Source organism: Copadichromis virginalis, linkage group LG5 (assembly GCF_057382275.1).
Source record: "Copadichromis virginalis isolate Kocher_CV1m ecotype Utaka linkage group LG5, C_Virginalis_male_GT1.1, whole genome shotgun sequence".
In the NCBI taxonomy this organism is placed as follows: Eukaryota; Metazoa; Chordata; class Actinopteri; order Cichliformes; family Cichlidae; genus Copadichromis; species Copadichromis virginalis.
This window is the reverse complement of record NC_140622.1, coordinates 19,371,789-19,388,765: the sequence shown is the minus strand read 5'-3', so window position 1 is coordinate 19,388,765 and position 16,977 is coordinate 19,371,789. Positions and strand designations below refer to the sequence as shown.

The 16,977-nt window shown below is 42.6% G+C and overlaps 3 protein-coding genes across 7 annotated transcripts in view; 1 reads left to right on the top strand and 2 right to left on the bottom strand.

Moving 5' to 3' along the window:
- rargb (retinoic acid receptor, gamma b) overlaps window positions 1-4,924 on the top strand; it is a 50,959-nt gene extending 46,035 nt beyond the window's left edge. For all 4 annotated transcript variants that reach the window (XM_085456491.1, XM_085456490.1, XM_085456488.1 and 1 more), the window contains 6 exons: window positions 710-851; window positions 953-1,116; window positions 1,268-1,444; window positions 1,626-1,830; window positions 2,020-2,178; window positions 2,562-4,924. In XM_085456491.1, the coding sequence (XP_085312617.1) occupies window positions 710-851; window positions 953-1,116; window positions 1,268-1,444; window positions 1,626-1,830; window positions 2,020-2,178; window positions 2,562-2,881 (1,167 nt within the window). In that variant the 3' untranslated portion in view covers window positions 2,882-4,924. The remainder of the gene's footprint in view (window positions 1-709; window positions 852-952; window positions 1,117-1,267; window positions 1,445-1,625; window positions 1,831-2,019; window positions 2,179-2,561) is intronic.
- An 889-nt stretch (window positions 4,925-5,813) lies between these two features.
- calcoco1b (calcium binding and coiled-coil domain 1b) lies at window positions 5,814-12,193 on the bottom strand. 2 transcript variants are annotated; one of them, XM_085456486.1, is made up of 14 exons: window positions 11,980-12,193; window positions 11,307-11,455; window positions 11,111-11,213; window positions 9,636-9,838; window positions 9,336-9,536; window positions 9,086-9,234; window positions 8,933-9,002; window positions 8,535-8,789; window positions 8,313-8,438; window positions 7,959-8,054; window positions 7,605-7,692; window positions 7,345-7,529; window positions 6,554-6,636; window positions 5,814-6,385 (listed from the first exon to the last, which is right to left on the bottom strand). In XM_085456486.1, exons 2-14 carry the CDS (start codon window positions 11,436-11,438, stop codon window positions 6,358-6,360), a joined length of 1,719 nt encoding a protein of 572 aa, XP_085312612.1. In that variant the 5' UTR covers window positions 11,439-11,455; window positions 11,980-12,193; the 3' UTR covers window positions 5,814-6,357. The 2 variants fall into 2 exon arrangements, with proteins under 2 accessions (XP_085312612.1, XP_085312613.1); XM_085456487.1 differs by having other exon boundaries at window positions 7,345-7,514; window positions 11,980-12,188.
- A 1,077-nt stretch (window positions 12,194-13,270) lies between these two features.
- LOC146709497 (single-strand selective monofunctional uracil DNA glycosylase-like) lies at window positions 13,271-16,345 on the bottom strand. Its single transcript, XM_085456485.1, has 2 exons — window positions 15,859-16,345; window positions 13,271-14,649 (listed from the first exon to the last, which is right to left on the bottom strand). The coding sequence occupies exons 1-2, from the start codon at window positions 16,180-16,182 to the stop codon at window positions 14,104-14,106; spliced, it is 870 nt and encodes a 289-aa protein (XP_085312611.1). The 5' UTR covers window positions 16,183-16,345; the 3' UTR covers window positions 13,271-14,103.
- Window positions 16,346-16,977: the final 632 nt, after the last annotated feature.

Here is a 16,977-nt window from a genome sequence, read left to right as displayed (position 1 = left end):
CTTAGAGTCAGAACAAAAAAGTGCTTGTGGGAATGAAACATGTTGTTTAAAGAGCTTTGAGCGCTCAAATAGAGTAGAAAACCAGTCCAGGTCCCATAGCACTATGTCACATGCAACTACATTTGGACAATTTATTTCTTTACCCTTGGCTACCTCTCACGGTTTCACACCCTGTAATCACTGCTTATTTTTTAACCAGCTATCGCAGGTTAAACACTTACCGTCACACTAACACATCCAGAATCACCTCAACTCAGTTCACCGACCTAGAGCCTTGTTGATGTGAGATGACTGATGCACCGCTCCACTGCCCACCTCCCTGTTGTATCAGCTAACTCATGTAGCCACCTACAGTATGAAGTTGGCTGGTTAATGTTTTAGGCTCTCCTGCTTTTTAATCCAAAGTACTTTTAACGCGGCTGGCTGCTGTGACACGGTTTTCATTTGTCGTGGGATTTTGTAACTTCCGATGGGCTTTAGCAAAAAAGCAATCATGAAAAATACATGTGCCAGTTTTTCTTTCAGCGTCTACTTGGGATCGATATCTGCTATAGTTCTGTGACATCAGAAGATTAAATTATTTAGACAGTCTTTCCACTGATCCACTAAATAGTACCAAATCCTGACTAACAACAGTAGCTTTTTAAAGTTTTTTATGTATTTATCGTGTGGCATCCATGTCCAAGACATTTTCCTGTGTCTGTTTTAGGGTTTTTTCAGGCGCAGCATTCAAAAGAACATGGTGTATACGTGCCACAGAGACAAGAACTGTCAGATCAACAAAGTTACCCGCAACCGCTGCCAGTACTGTCGGCTGCAGAAGTGCTTTGAGGTCGGCATGTCCAAAGAAGGTAAGCGTCTCAGATATTACGGGCTGCCGGTGTGTCGCTATCGAGGAAAAAGCAAAAGGAGTTGTGTCTTTTCCTCATCTCGTGCACGTGTGTCCCGGTAGCGGTGCGTAACGACAGGAACAAAAAGAAGAAGGACGTGAAGGAGGAAGTGGTGCTGCCCGAGAACTACGAACTAAGTGGAGAACTGGAGGAGCTGGTCAACAAAGTCAGCAAAGCTCACCAAGAGACCTTCCCGTCTCTGTGCCAACTAGGAAAATACACCACAGTGAGTCTTTTTTTTAGCACATAATTGCACCCACTTCTCGACACTCGCGCTCCACTTAAGCTCACCGCTTTGCAGGAAGGACAAACACTATGTGGAGTTTGCACAGTCACACAGAAAGAAAGAAAAAAGTGTCCCTCTTTCTCTCTCCCAGAATTCAAGTGCTGACCACAGAGTGCAGCTGGACTTGGGCCTATGGGATAAGTTCAGTGAGCTCTCCACTAAGTGCATTATAAAGATTGTGGAGTTTGCCAAGCGGCTACCAGGCTTCACTACGCTCACCATCGCTGACCAGATCACCCTCCTCAAATCTGCATGTCTGGACATCCTGGTACTAGCGCCACGTTCCTATTACTCCTCCCCTTTAATCGACTACACCTCCACATCCCTAAGCTATTCTCTATTTGTCACGCTGCTTTGTGATTCTGAACAGCTCCCGTGAAAAAATTTCAACGTGAACTTCCGTCTAGAAATTTCATGTTTATGCCTCATCATATTCTTCCCCTGCTTAGATGCTGAGGATATGCACTCGCTACACACCAGAGCAGGACACGATGACCTTCTCAGATGGCCTGACTCTAAACAGGACCCAGATGCATAACGCCGGCTTTGGCCCGCTCACAGACCTGGTGTTTGCTTTTGCCGGTCAGCTGCTGCCTTTGGAGATGGACGACACCGAGACGGGGCTGCTCAGCGCCATCTGTCTCATCTGCGGAGGTAAACTTGGGTCATTGTTCGGCGTCTGTTTGCATCGTGTCCGCTTGCAGTCGTGGAATTATTGATGGAAAGAAAGAGACATCAGTGTACGGTCACAGTTTAGCAGTCAGTCGGTAGCATAAAGGCTGTAACAGTGTCTCGCTTCTTGTCATTGTTTTGCTGTGTCCGCTCTCTTCACTTCACTACTAGACCGTATGGACTTGGAAGAGCCGGAGAAGGTGGACAAGCTGCAGGAACCGCTGCTAGAGGCCCTGAAGATCTACACCCGACGCAGACGCCCGAACAAGCCTCACATGTTTCCCCGAATGCTGATGAAAGTCACAGACCTCAGGGGAATCAGCACCAAAGGTTAGCTTGTTTTTTTCATAGCACAACCACAGTTTGGAATAGATCTCAGTGTCAAAGCTCAACACGCATAAGTACTGAAATATCTTTTCAGATTTGTATTTTTTGCTCCGATTAGCTCAGGCTCAAAGCAGTTAGCGGTTAGGAAAAGACTGATGATGCTGGTCTCAAACTACGCTCCTATTGCTTGTTAGGCAACCGCTTAAATAAAATAAATGTTGCCTCAAAGCAATTTCGTAACATTTAACAGACATTACTGTAAATTCATGCTTGGAAGAAAGGTCTGCCAGACAGCATATTTTAAATTACATGACTCCTGTCTGTTAGCATGTGACGTTCTTTGTTTCTTCATACCTACGAGTAAATAAATGTCCATGTGTGTGCAGGTGCAGAAAGAGCCATCACGCTAAAGACAGAGATCCCCGGCCCCATGCCTCCCCTGATCAGGGAGATGCTGGAGAACCCGGACTCCTTCGAGGACAGCAGCGACTCGGGCGACAGCGGCGCAGCTGCTCCCCCTGCCATTCAAGCCATCAAGCAAGAGGACAAGGCCACGTACGAGTCAGCCTTCGAGGAAGAAGAGGAGGAGGAAGAGGACGACTATTGGGACGAGGAGAAAGAGCGAGGGGCAGAAAGCGACGGAGAGGCGCGGGGGGAGGCGGCAGCGGGCGCGCAAAAGAAAGGCGTGACAGGGAAGACGCAGTGAGACAGAGGAAGAGAGACACAAGACGACACCGCTGCCTCGCACGGATTCGCCGAGCGCCGCCGCCGAGCAACGTCAGCTCGTAGAAACCTCACAGATTAAAGCTGTTAAAACGGCGTTTCGCACAGCACATATCCGTGTATACTGTACATACTGACTGAAAGGAAAATGTGTTCAATTCATAGTAGCAAGTGAGGAATTTGGAGACGCGAAAGCACTACATTTCAGTGGATTGATGAGGGCACAGTTAAAAAAGAAAATCAGTGCCAGAATGTTTAAAAGATATATATATATTAAAAGAAAAAGGTTTTGTCCGCACAAAGACAGGAAAAACAGTTGTTGAGAGACAAAAAAAGCACTCCTCCGCTATCTATTAAGGGCTATGCTTTGTATAAAATTGATGGTAAGAGTACATTGCAGCGACAGAACTCTTATGTGGCGTCCAGATGCCACAGATGTCTTCTCAGAATTACTTTTATTACTATTCAGAGATATGCTACTTATTTTTTCATTGTATGGTTTTTATAAGCATGTACACATTACTGTTTTGTCTTTTGTTTGTTTGTGGGACCTCGTGTTGCTTTTTTTTCTTGTGTATATTTTCACAGTCAGTGCTCGCATCTGACTGGACATTTGTGCTTTTTATCGTATGCGTTAGTTTTATCGGACACAGTGAAGCAATAGCAGAAGAAAAGAGGAAAACAAAAAGGAAAAAGAGCAATAGCTAAAGAGTCATGGGAGTCATGAGCAGGACTCAAACTCAAAGTGTGATCATTCAGGATTGGTGATTGGCTAATCTGAAAGAAATGCAAGAGGACTTCAGCTTTAATTCAAACCCGGGTGCTTGTGGGCCAAATAATAAAAATGTCAGAGAAATGCGGGAAAACATATCTCCAGTTGATCAGGGCCACGCTTCAGCTGTTTTTACAGTATTTCTTTTCTTTTCCATCAGACGTTCTTCTTTCACACAGGTTAGGAATCATTAAAACTTTCAGTACATGCACTCGTTCAAACAACCAGGTAAAGTTAAGCCATAAGATTTTCTTCCTGTTGTTTTAAGGCAAGCAAAGACTCCACCAAGCAAACACAACCATTAAAAGCCGTTTACATCACAGAAACCTCAGATGTGTGTGTGCGTGAGCGTGTCCCAGTAAACAGGGTGCTGTAATAGACACGTTACATCACTGCCATCATCCACATGAGTGAGTGTCCAATTATCAGCATCTGTAAATGTGTATAAAATGGATTTTGCAACTAAAAATGAAAAAAAAAAAAAAAACATACAAATATTAGATCTTTTTTTCTTTAGGTTGGAGAAATCCCTCGCACGTACACTTGTTTTGGGACTGCTCGAGTTCTGGCCAACAACCGTCCGACACAAACAGGCACTGAGTGACTGAGTGGGGCTCTCGTGTGCGCTATGTTGATAAAGACAGAAGGCGTGTTAAATAAGAAAGGCCCACCAAGTTTGCTCCTAAATTTGGTAATTTTGCTGTTTTATTGTGAAAACCTTAGAACCAAACAACCGTGGGAAAGGACAGAACACACCTTGGACACGATCAGCCCGACTCAAACTGTTCAGTATTTAAAAGTATTTCATATAACCATGATAGTTTGGAACAGGTTTTTTCCTTCCTTTATTTGTTTTAAAACCTTGTTAGTTTTTTCTGGATTTGAGCTGGTGCAGTTTAAAAAGAGCTCTACACACGCGTACGGCATTTAAAAAAGATCAAATATGGATTTTACGTTACATTTGGACAAAACATTTACAATGCTTACCGCTTTTATTAAGGTCGTTGTCTCTATCGTGTTCAGGGATTCAGGTTCCTCATGAGTTTTAATTCAACTTGACTTGTATCAAAATAGCTTTGATGGCTCTGACATCCATGCACTCACACACACGGAAATCCAAAAACTGGGTTGATATGTTCTTGTTTTTACATTTTTATGAGAAGTCAATACTATATTTTGCTGTTTGGGGGCTCGTGATTTGTTATTTGTTGTTTCTTGTATTTTGATAAATGCTCTTTTTGTTCTCAGACCTTATAGCGTCTCCACTTGTCATCTTCTTTGAAATCCCTTTACACATCTTTGAACCAAGCAGCCACTCATCTTTTAACACTCACATACTTCAGTGTGACCCAGGCCAAGAATTCCCTGATAATAAGTGTCTGACATTAATAAATGGACGACTATTTTTCCGCATGCTATCGCACAATATCATGTCCTGTTTCGCTTGAGACATGAAAACATAACAGCCACAATGATTTAAGTATGTTCTAATCTGTTATTGTCAAGATTAATACAACATTTAAAAAAATGCTTGTCATAAACTAGTCTGTGCATTGAAAGCAGCGGTAGGAAATGTTGCATCTGCAGGACTGGTGGCAGTTCAGGCTCTTTAATGACCTGATGACTTCCCACAACTCCTCTTTTAATCTAGTTTGGCTTTCACTTTAATCTCACCTCAGAATACTACCTCAGAAACTACTAAGTTTTATTAAGGTATTAGGAAGTGCTTAAGTTGTCATTTCCATGGCATTATAATATATAATTATTATGATTATTATTAGCAGTGATGTGGTAGCAATGAAGGCTGTATATAGCTACACAACTATCATTGCTGTACATGGTGTAACAGTAACACATGGATAAACATCTGTATTTATCAAAGACATACTAAGGAGAAGTAATGATAAATGATGAATTAAGTGCTTACTAATACTTATACTTAATACTGTGACACTATTATAAAGTGCTACCTTGAAATCTATCTGAAGAGATGCCGGTCAAACATGACCTGGAACAGCATCGGTGTACAACCATTTCTGAACAATGGTATTACATTTTCAAAGAACATTTTTGCACATTTCTGGGTCACTTTAGGAAAAATCATCAAATGTCACGGTGAAATAATGACGTTTAGGCACAGCACTCACCTGGTATTCATTATTATGTTTTATTAAAGAGCACCATTGAATAACAAACTTTTACCTGAACTGCACCAAACGAGCCAGGAGCAAAGCATTTCACACTTGACTGTGACCCACACCCACACACTTGACACACTTTGTGCAGTCGCACTCACATGCAGAGCCCGGGGGTGGGGGGGTGGGGGTGGGGGGGGAGGCTATGTGTGCAACTGATATCTCATAACAGCTGTGAAACAGACACCTAATAATGAAATAAAAGTTCAAAAATATGAATCTTCATCTAAAAGTTCGGAAAGCAAAAATTCAATTTGCACTTAAGATTCATCCTGAGTGTCACTAAGTTTGAATCAGAATTAAAACCACAAACAGCATAAAACAACGGCGAAAATTAGCCCACTTAAGACTTGCAAATTCCTAAAAGACACTCTTGAGGTAAAAGCACAATACCCTTTGTGACGGGGACTTTATATAGGTCTCAAGTGTTCTTATGACCCATATAAAATAATACCGCAGTGGTACACGGGAAACCTGCCATCCATCCCTGTGTTACCACATGGGGGAGTCAGCCAGCTCACTGCAGAGGCAAAGAGAGTTGAAAGTTTTAAGCAAAGGTAAAAATAATTCCACAGTTCTCCTTCTCGCTTAGCATGACCGTCCTATTATTTTATTCAGTCTTATTTTCAGCTGTGGCGGAGAAAATAGGGCGTGTGAAGTGTAACTGCTGGAAAGCCAGCCGTGTCACCTGAAGACGGGGTTGATGAGCTCTGGTAGGATCAGTTTCTTTCTTTCAGCAGCGGAGGGTTCACGCTGCTCCCTTTCCTCATCCTGGTTCAACAGACAGAGGCAGAAATGCGGGTGAACTGTGGGTATGTATCCACCCAGAACACTTGGACACTTGGGTTTCAAAACGGAAATATAGTGTGGTACTCATTTTACTTTCATCTTATTTTCTGTGGTGTAAAAGAGCTCTGAGAAATAGTCTTTAATGAGCAATTAGTACCCAGTAGAGCGCAGTAGATGAAATAAATCGAATCAGCATTCGAAGAGATCATCATTTGCCTTTTTAAAACCGCTAGTTTAGGATTTAGTGAGGGTCAAATAATCTGGTGCAGGAGAAAATAGTTCTTCATGACTCTGACTGTATGCAACAACTGAAAGGCCTCAAACGTTTGCGCTGTACTAATAATCCGTATCAAATATCATCTACATTATACTGCAAAATGCAGTTATTTGTTGGAAACCACTTCAAATATGAGGAAGTTGTCTATAAGGAATTGAAATAAGCTCACTACACAAGCCAAAAATGATTAAATGGATTAGTTAGGAGACATGTTGTGACGATGGGGGCTCTCAGATGATACATCTGGTGCTTTTGTCTAATGTGACTTTAGACACATTAGACTTTGTCTAAAGTCTAAGACTTTAGTAGTTGGTTTCCAACAGGCAGCACTCACCTGTGAAACAGAAATTGCAGACTAATTTGGCCAACTAGTCAAATATTTCCCTACCTAGGTGTATCAGTCCTGGGTTTACCTGTGTGTCAGAGGCTGGTGTGTCTTCTTCCTCGCTCTGGATCTGTATCTCAGGAGGGATCTCAGCTCTGTCGGGCTGCTTCAGGTCATTGGACGAGGAAACAGGTGCACAGACTGACCTGGAGGAAGCTGAGGAAGCACTCTCATCACTCGCAGGGGTAGAGCCAGGAGCTGTACGAACCAGCACTGAGTCTTTACCTTAGTTTTCATTACAGTTCAATGAAATAGCAGCGTGGCATGCAAAAAGATCTTTTTACTTACATATGCACGTGGGAGCTGTACTGCTTGCTTCATCTACTGACACAATCCCTAATCTCTGCTCTAACTGATGGATGCAGTTCACCAAATCCTGCAAGGTTCAAATTACAAAAACACAGATTTGATCGGGAAATGAAGGTGATGAGAATAAATACCTAAACTAATCAGCAGTCGCTCTCTAAAATGTGTAACTGAGCTTGGGGGAAAAACACATTTTGCTGTGTTCTGTTGCAGTTTAATTCATGCCTATCCTGTGAAGAGCAGAGCCAAAGCGCAGGGCTTAGCGTCCCTATACTGTTTCTTGTGGTAGATTAAAGAATCGTGAGCTGTGCTGTTGATCCGGTGTTGAATCCTTGCCTGGTTTTGAAGCTGTTCCTCCTCCCTTTCTTTCTGGACCTTTCTCAAACTGGCCCTCAGCTCCTGCAGCTCACGCTTCGCCTCACCCAGCAGCACCTACAGGGGGCAGCAACATTTATACTCAGACCGCCTGAACGCCCACCAATCTGAAGGGTCTTCTTGTCTTCCCTGCTGTTCATCACATGTTGTCGTGTTCATGGAAGCTTTTCTATTTGTGCCAGTATGTGAGTAATGAAAGAAGTCTGGCACAGCTCTCTGTACTGTAAGTTGAGCATCTCATGATGCAGAATTGCGGCACATAAGCAGTTATATTTAGAGCTGAACGGCGATTGCGATGTGCTTTGAGTTTCTTACTTTATTGTAGTCTTTCTCTCTCCCGAGCTGCACTTCTAGTTTCTCCCTCTCCATCCTCTCCTCCTGGAGCCACTCTTCCTTCTTCTGCACCTCGCAGGCAAGATCTTGCAGCTTCTTTTTGTCAGTCTGCACAAAAACATGAAAACAGTTTAGTTTTTTTGTTGTTTCTTCTGGGTTTTTTTGTTGTTGTTTTTTACTTTGATGCATATTCTGCATCCTCACTTCTGCTGCATGTCTGTATGCCTCTCTCTCCAAAGCCCAGTTGGCCCTCTCCTCCCTCAGGAGGAGGTTCTCCTCAGACAGCTGCAGAGTGAGCTGGGCCACTTGGAGTCGGGCTTGGTGCAGGTCAGTGTGGGTGTGACCCTGTCGGGTGCTCAGGTCCCTCAGCTCCCTACGCAGGCCTTCTGCCACATGGTCGCTGGCCTCGAGACGTTCCTGGAGCAGTCGTGCCTCGGCAAGAGCATCCTCATTTTCCATCTTCGGTTAGTCAAGGAGCATGAAGAGAAACAATGTGGGAGAATATGCCAGAAGAAAAGACAGGAAAATATCTGATTCTTGTCTGTTTTTAGTGAGATGACGGGTTATTGTGTTATAGAGTGACAAGCTTCACAGCAGTTAACCTGCAGAGACTTCCTCTTCTCCTCATCGTGCTTCATTTGACAGGACATTTTCTTCACTCTTTCTTTCAGCCTGTGGTAAAAACTAAATAAATTCACTTTTCAGGCCAAAGTGGCTGGAGAATGACTCAGCTGACATGTGTTGCGAGGGCTTGCCTTTCCAGTTCCCTGTTTTGCTCTTTCTCTCGCTCAGCCAGAATCTCGACATCCTCCTCCAGGTCTTTGATGCGCTGCTCTCTTTCAGCTTTTTCAGTCGCAAGTTTACTCAGCTCAGAGGCCAGACTTTCTTGACTGTATTTCGCATCCTTTCAGTTGCATGGAGAGAAAAGAGAATACATCTTTTCATCAATTTTCAATGATCAGCTATCAGTGCACACTGGTGATCAGTGTGCACCTCGTGTTTTACCTCAATTGTCTTCAGCATCTCGCGGCTGTGTTTCAGGTTGTCTCTGAGCTCCATGATCTCCTCCTTCATTGCTTCTCTTTCATATTCCCATTCACTTCTTGCTTCTCTGCTGTTTTCTTTCTCATTCTCTGTTTCCTTTTTCGCTACATCCAACGCTTGCTGCAGACCTCCTTGCGTTTTTAAGCACTCCTCCAGCCGACTCTGTGGACAACACAGAAAGAAATGATGAAGCATTTTCAGGCATATTTCTAATTCCTGTGTCAAAGATAATAAAAAGAAATAAACATTTTCTCTTCCAACCTGCAGCAGCTGAGCTCTGGGAATGACTAAGAGCAGCTCTTCTTCTCCATCCTCTGCATCTTCTTCTTCTTTCAGGGTCTCAAGCTCCTCCAGCGGCTTGGGTGCACAGAAAGTGAAGGGACGACTACGGGCACACACCTCTCCTATCTTGTCCACATACACAAATTGGTACTCTACAGTACCGGGGCGGGGCAGGTATGATGCTGTATCAAGAAGACATTTCTTATTATCCTCTAGTGCCTAAAATTAGCTGTCAGTTACTGTCAGTTACAGTTACGATAATGCAAAATAAGGCCCAAATACAAAAAAACTAAAACTAGTGCAGTACAATCTCATTATAAGCTCCTAATGCTTTGCATAAATTAGTTTTATTTGATCACAGTGAAAACATTAAAAACAACAGCTAATCTTCTATGAAAGTGCACAGCAGCATCTTTGTTTACCGCCCTGGTACCACTTTGCTGTGGTGATGCAGCAGTGCACTCTGAGGTGTGTCTGTTACACAGGCCTAGAGCTCAGTCAGCAGACTGCCTGGAAACCCCAAATCCTTCCAGCAACTGCTGAACAACTGAAATTAAAACTTTCATTCTCTACATAGCTGGCTACAGGGAAAGCAGGTTGTTTTCCCCCAGGGTGTCAGGGACCACTGACGGGCGTAGTTGACTGTAGTTTAAGATATCACTGCTGGGTGCGACACAGAGACAGACTGCATATGAGAGGTGGACATAACCACTTTGACGTCCACATTTTGGGTTTTATCTGTCTGTTTATTTATTTGTTTGTCTATAGGTAGACAACAAGCAAAGGGTGGGACTGATTTAGAAACTGATATTTCAGACATAACTTTTCAACTACACCCTAAATGATCTTTTTTCCCCGAATGGGGCCACAATTGTCAAAATATTCACCATCCTGTGTTACAATTAAGAATATAAACCTATCTGGATACTGCATACTGAGACGTCTACAAAATAGTTTTTCTTTGGTGAATCCAAAGTCTCCCCCTGCTGGCTATTAGAAAGAATGCAGGTTTAAAGAGGACCCGTTATGCTTTTCCTCCTTCTCTGTCATACATAAACAGTGGTGGATATTAAAGTTTCAGATTTTTATGTCTGTGGTTGTATAGTAATCACTCTGAGATGAAATGATGTCAAAGTGAAGGGATATCTATCGTATTCATTTTTTGAGGCACAGTTTTGGAGTTTAGTCGTTGTGCTCATGAGGGGCAGCCAATGAAAAGGAGCTAAAAAGGCTTATTTCAGACAGATGCTGAACTGAGGTGCTGCATCAGAGCCAGGTCTAACATCAATAAAGTTTATTACGAAATATGAATCTATGCTTACAGGAACAAACAAACACACAGTATTTATCAAATGTGCAACCAGGGAGGACAGGGCAATTTCAGCCAGACAAACAAATAACAACAACAACAAAACAGACAATTAACCATCAGGAGCGTTTATTACAGTTCTTACCCTGGAAAACTGCACAGAAGTCAACACTGGTTCCCTCTGTGTAGCCTTCAGGAACAGTAGCCCATGTGTATGTGTAATACTGTTTGACTGAAGTCCATCCCATCTATAATAGGATAAACACACTCTATGTCATAAAGCACACAATGTGACTACCACGATGCAACACATGGGACGGTGCTGTAGTTGATGACCGTACCTCAAAAATTCCTATCCAGTCACTATTGCTCCACTGATGGTCTGAGGTCAGACTGTAGTGGCACTCCACCCTGGTTTGGGGGAAGTACACTTGCCCCACATTTCGAAACACCACCCTGGGCTGTTTGTCCATGACGGTAGGAAGCTTTGCTGTTAAAGAAGAAAACATGCGAACAGCTGATGAAAGACGATAGCAGCATCGGTCCAGGAATGCAGCATGGTCATAACAGGAGTGACCTACGGCTCATCAGCTTGTTTACCTACTGAGGAGTAACATTATGCCATATAGCCTACAAAATAAACAGAGACGGAGAGATCTGGTTGTATCTCTTTGTCGTCACATATAAGAATGACCACTCTATTTAAAGACTAATGGAAAGTCTTTCAAATTTGTTTTTATTTATAAAAAGTCAAAGTTAGCTAATAGCTTTATACTAAAACATTTTTTAATATATTTAATTCCAAAAAAACATAAATATCATATAATAATGGTACACATAATAACATAACAAATAAAGCTTTTACAGAAATGTAAAAAACAAACAAATTATAATCAATCTTCCCTCATGTCTGCAGGCGAGACATTCAGCTAACAACTCAACTCGTTCCCATTGTTAACAAGTCAACAGGTCAATCTTGGCCTAAATGCTGAAACTCAGTGGTGTTAATCTTACCTGAGTCTTCTGAAATGAACTCGATGGCTCTGCTACCTCATGCGGGACAGGAGCTGTGCATCAGTCTGTCGATACTGATGAGAAGGTGCAAGACTTTCACAACATCTCTTGAACCATGTGCAACCAGAGTAAAATTAGTGACACTCACTGAGTCGCGGGAGATGCAGTTCATGAGTACACAGCTTCTCAACTGACACGGTGGAGCTGCGGACTTCAACTCCCATTACAATCACAGGACACGAGATCCTCTGCCTGGTGTTACTGCTGATTGCAGTTCTCAGTAGTGGCACTGGTGGGGGTGAGGAAATCATCAGAGCTTCACATTTATGTTAATAACAACTTCAGCGCACCCACCAGCCAGAAACCAGCAAGAAGCATAAAACCAGGAGTATCACAGCAAAGAGATTCTTTTTTTGTTTTGTTTTTAATATGGAAAATGAGGATATTCTGCACTTATTTGAATCTGATCTGATAATCCCGAACCAGTGATAAACACATCGTATCCAAGTTTGTTTTTTTAAGCAAAGACTGCAAATCTAATATCGTGTACCTTTCCCCCCCCCCCCCCCCCCCCTGTGATTGTGTAAGAATCATGTCCCCACTCTGAACACTTGATGGCAGTGTAGCTTCGGCACAAAGCCAAGAGAGTTGCATTTGTTAACACAAAGTACTAACTGAGTAGGTTTCATGTGAGCACTTAATTCACACACTTTCTCATGGTGGAAAAGTCTTTATGTAAAGAAAAACTATATAACGCAGGGAGGCTCTTGTGGGATGTTTTCCTATTGCCGTCAAATAATTTGATTTTAATTTTTAATATTATCCCTGCTGAGTCAGCATACCTGTAGGTATGATTTATTCTTCTAAAAAAAAAGAAAGAAAGCTGCAGTTCATAAATTTGCATTTAGGTTGAAAAAGAAAAAAGGCCATCTCGTCTCTTTCATGTATGTAATTCAGGTTTCTTCCTGTTAAAGGGGAGTTTTCCTTCTCACTGTCACCAAAGTGCTTGCTCATGGGGGGCGGGGTCATCTGATTTTTTTCAGAGCTATATTTTACATGTCAGTGTGGTCATACTGATAATAGTGCTTTCAACAATTACTCTTTTTATGATTTATACCTGGGTTTTCCCAGTTTTCCTCTATATTTCTCTGTGGCCATAAAAGCAGAGAACTTTCATTAACTCAGTATTTCAGTTAATGACAGATTACTTTCACAACTGGCATATGTTTCAACAACCTGCTCCCTGCTAAACATATGCCTTAACTGGCAGTATAACTTCATGTTTGCAGCATCAGATTTGATCAGCCAGTATTTATTTCAACAGTAAAATAAAATAAAATAAAAAATAGTAAAATAAAAACAAAACTGAAACTGGAAAGTCAGTGTGCACACCCATAAAATACCAAGCTAAACGAAAATTTAAAATAGAGCTATAAAACATGTCATAAAGAGCATCACAGATCGATTCTGCTCATGTAATTATCACTGTATGAATATATTTTTTGTGCAACATGACAATAAGCTGTCTGTGCAGCCAGCTAAAATTATTTAGACTTTCACTAAATTCTGGTCTTTTCTATTCCGATCTAATTTTGTGACCCTCGTTGATATTAACACAGCAACACTGTCCTTTTATAGGAAAGTCATCGGTCACATCTTAATTAGCTGATTAATATAAGGCCACATGAACTTTAATTGTAGGGTTCAGTTGTAGATGTAGCACTTGTCATACGCACAAAGAAAAATACAATATGGAATATACACATACACCCTGAGCACCGTACAGTCATTAGTGTAGAAATATTTCTGGCTCCGTATTTTAAAGTCATGCTGCAGCCTCTGATCACAGCAGGAGTCTCGTCTTGAAGTAATGCAGACAGACCTTTAGAGAAGAAAAAGCAGTTGCAGAGCAGATGTGTTTACAGCATTTGTGGTAACAGATGTGGAAAAGCAGTAGTGTTACAGGTTCTCCTTGGAGCTACCAGCATGTGTTTGGACACACAGATGGAGCCATGAAGAGGTGAGTGAGTGTGCCCTTCTCAACAGTGCACCAAACCATCTGTGAACTGAAAGATACACAGGAATGCCACACATCTTCATCTGGTGTTGGAGTGAATAGATTAATCATGACTTATTGGCGCAAGTTTTAATTAGAAGGGATAGAACACCAAGTTCCTGCAGTTTGGCTTTAGCTACATCCTCCCAGCCCTTATTAGCCAGCGGGTTCCTGGGCGATGGATGCATGATGCCCTCAACACGCACATTGACACCTGCAGCAGACAGGGCCCGCCGTGCCCGTTGCTCTGCCACCTTTCCTACACCAATCACCATGGAAACGTTCAGTGCCTCCACCACCTGGCACAGTGCAATGTCACACAGGCGCAGCAGGGCCTCCCGTTCAGCTGCGGGCAGCTCGGGGGGTGTTAAATTCTTCCCGCTGTCGCTCATGAAGATTAACGGGCACAGGTTGTGCACAAAGCAGTGCTGGAAGAAGACCTCCGGGTCACGGCACAATTTTCTGAAGAAGCCCCAAAAACGAGCGCCGCTCACTTCGCTCTGAGTGCAGGAGAGCCCCGTGATTCGTCTCTTTGGGTGCTCATTTTGTGGGCGGCCGACCTCCCCCGTGATCTTCAGCCAGTCGACAACTGACTTCACCTCACCAAACGGGACCTGCGCAAAGAGAAACAGATTATTTAAAGCAGCTCTGAGGTCAGAGGGAGCCTGGGAGTCTTCATGATGCAACAGAGGGGTTTTATCATCTCTCCATTTTGTGGCTCCTCATTTTCTCTGTCCCTTGCAGTGACCCTGCATGCTTTCTCTACATGACGTCTCAATTCCTTAAATACATGTGGAGGAAACAGGATGGAGAGAGATAGGAGCTATAATAGAGGATGAAGAGCTGTATCCTTTACAGATGCCACAGCAGTTTAATATCCTCATCATACAGGAAGACGACTACTAATTGTCAGTTGGTTCAGTTATTTAAGATGATCAGCTCTTCTCATCAAACTTTCTGCCCCCTCACTGTTGTGTGTGCAATAACAAAATGTCAAAGTGCTACACTGGGAATTTTAATTAAAAGTAGCGCTAAATAAGGGTTGTGGTAATTACTGTTATAAACATGTAAGACCCTCAAATCCAGCATGAGGCCGTAATAAAACAGTGGACTGACAATGCAGCTGTGCTAAACAACACATTTAATTAACATGCTGTAAAATGACAGCGTGTTAATTAATTGAAGGTATGCGCAAGAGTATCTCTGAATAGGCTGAAGCTTGAAGCTGCAGAAGACCACACTGGGCACCAGTCCTGTCAAGTCTTCAGTTTGCATTGTTGCTTTAATGACTGCAGTGTACCCATCCTCCGGTGTGATGCTCTCATGTCAATATGGACCAAAATCTCGATTGTTTCCAGCATCTTGTTGAATCTGTGACACGAAGAATTAAGGCAGCTCTGAAGCCAAATGGGGGGTCCGACCTAGTACTAGCAATGCGTACCTAATAAAGTGGCTAGCTAGTGTATATTTTGGTGTTAAAACTGTTAATATTGCTACATATTAGTCTTGTTTCATCACTTTGCAAAACAGTTATTCCATACAAAGCAATGTTCAAGTTCCTGTCCTGTGACACTGTTTAATTAAATCTTAAATCATTCATCCTGGTGTGTGCTGCATTTAATAGGCAGTATACACCATGTTGCAGGTCTCTGCTGCGACACCCCGCTGAAAACATGATAGGAGCGCCCCTGGCAGGCTGTCTCCTTAGTTTGTTTGCGTTAGCTTCCGCATTCACAGCCCTTTAAAACCTTTTACCACTGCTGTGCTCCTGTTACGGTCACGGCGATTTGGAAACTGTACTATGCCTCAAAATGTGTGCTCACCCCTGTCTGAGCCATTCCGAAAGGTCCGGGATTCATCCCCAAAAACAGGATCTTTTGTCCGGCCTGACAGTACTTCTCCACATAGCAGCGGTGGGTGTCCCAGGCGTACTCCAGCGGGTTGTAGATGTACCGGACAGGGTCGCTGAAGCAGAGGCCACGGAGGTGAGCGTTCAGCTCCAGTTCAGCCCGCAGAAACCTGGCAGAGGGGGTCTCATGAGCAGCATTAAAGCCCCGCTCCTTTGATTCACAGACGGGCACATTCTCTTCTCCGTCTCCACAAGCGACTTCACCGGCTTCACTCGCAGAAGAGTTTTCATTGAACATTTTTTTAAATTATTATATATGCTCCCATTAAAAAAAAAAGCAGCAATAACTTCGCGTTTTCAAACCGGTAAAGTACTGAACCCAGGTTTTTGTTGTTGTTCGGGGTCTTTAAGCGAGACTATTTTCTTCCTCTGCGTCTTTCAGTCACTTGATTCGAGTCGGCTGCTGCCACCTACAGTAACAATGGTGTTATTACAGCCACCAAAAAAAAGACAAGCAGAGTTATGACGGAGAGATTATTATGAGATGAAACTCAAAGAATAAAATCTATAGAAGACTACCACAGCAGCAAACATGGTGGCAGAAGTATAAAAATACTTTACAAAGTACTTTGTGGCAACATCCAACTTTTTAAACCGCCCCCTTAAAAAAAAAAAAAAAAAAAAAAAGGTTCAATATATAAAGCTAATTATTGAGAAGGAAGTTAGTTTGAATGCTAGTTCAAAATAAATGCCCAGAAGTGTTTAAAAGATGGCAGAACACACCGTGGACTGATTAACACAAATACATTTAACTGAACAAGTGTATATTAAATTTATATACACACACGCCAACTTCATTAGGCACAACTGTTTCACTGTGCGTTAATGCAAATATATAATCTGCAAAATCAAATGTCAGCAACTCAGTACATTTCGGCATATAGATATGGTCGAGATGACCTGTTGAAGTTCAAAGTGAGCATTAGAATGAGGAAGAAGCGTGACTTTGAGAGTGGCATGGTTTTTGGTGCCAGACAGGCTGGTCTGCGGATTCCAGAAACTGCTATTATACTGGGATTTTACCACACCACCA

What these genes read in the sequence shown, in the direction of transcription:
- calcoco1b (XM_085456486.1), bottom strand. Translation starts at nt 11,438, where the DNA reads ATGGACAAACAGCCCAGGGTGGTGTTTCGAAATGTGGGGCAAGTGTAC. An exon ending in CAAAACAGGGAACTGGAAAG is followed by an intron (nt 9,003 to 9,085) that starts GCAAGCCCTCGC and finishes TTTTTACCACAG; the next exon opens with GCTGAAAGAAAGAGTGAAGA. An exon ending in CACCAGCCTCTGACACACAG is followed by an intron (nt 6,637 to 7,344) that starts GTAAACCCAGGA and finishes CTGTTGAACCAG; the next exon opens with GATGAGGAAAGGGAGCAGCG.
- LOC146709497 (XM_085456485.1), bottom strand. Translation starts at nt 16,182, where the DNA reads ATGTTCAATGAAAACTCTTCTGCGAGTGAAGCCGGTGAAGTCGCTTGT. An exon ending in TCGGAATGGCTCAGACAGGG is followed by an intron (nt 14,650 to 15,858) that starts GTGAGCACACAT and finishes CTCTTTGCGCAG; the next exon opens with GTCCCGTTTGGTGAGGTGAA.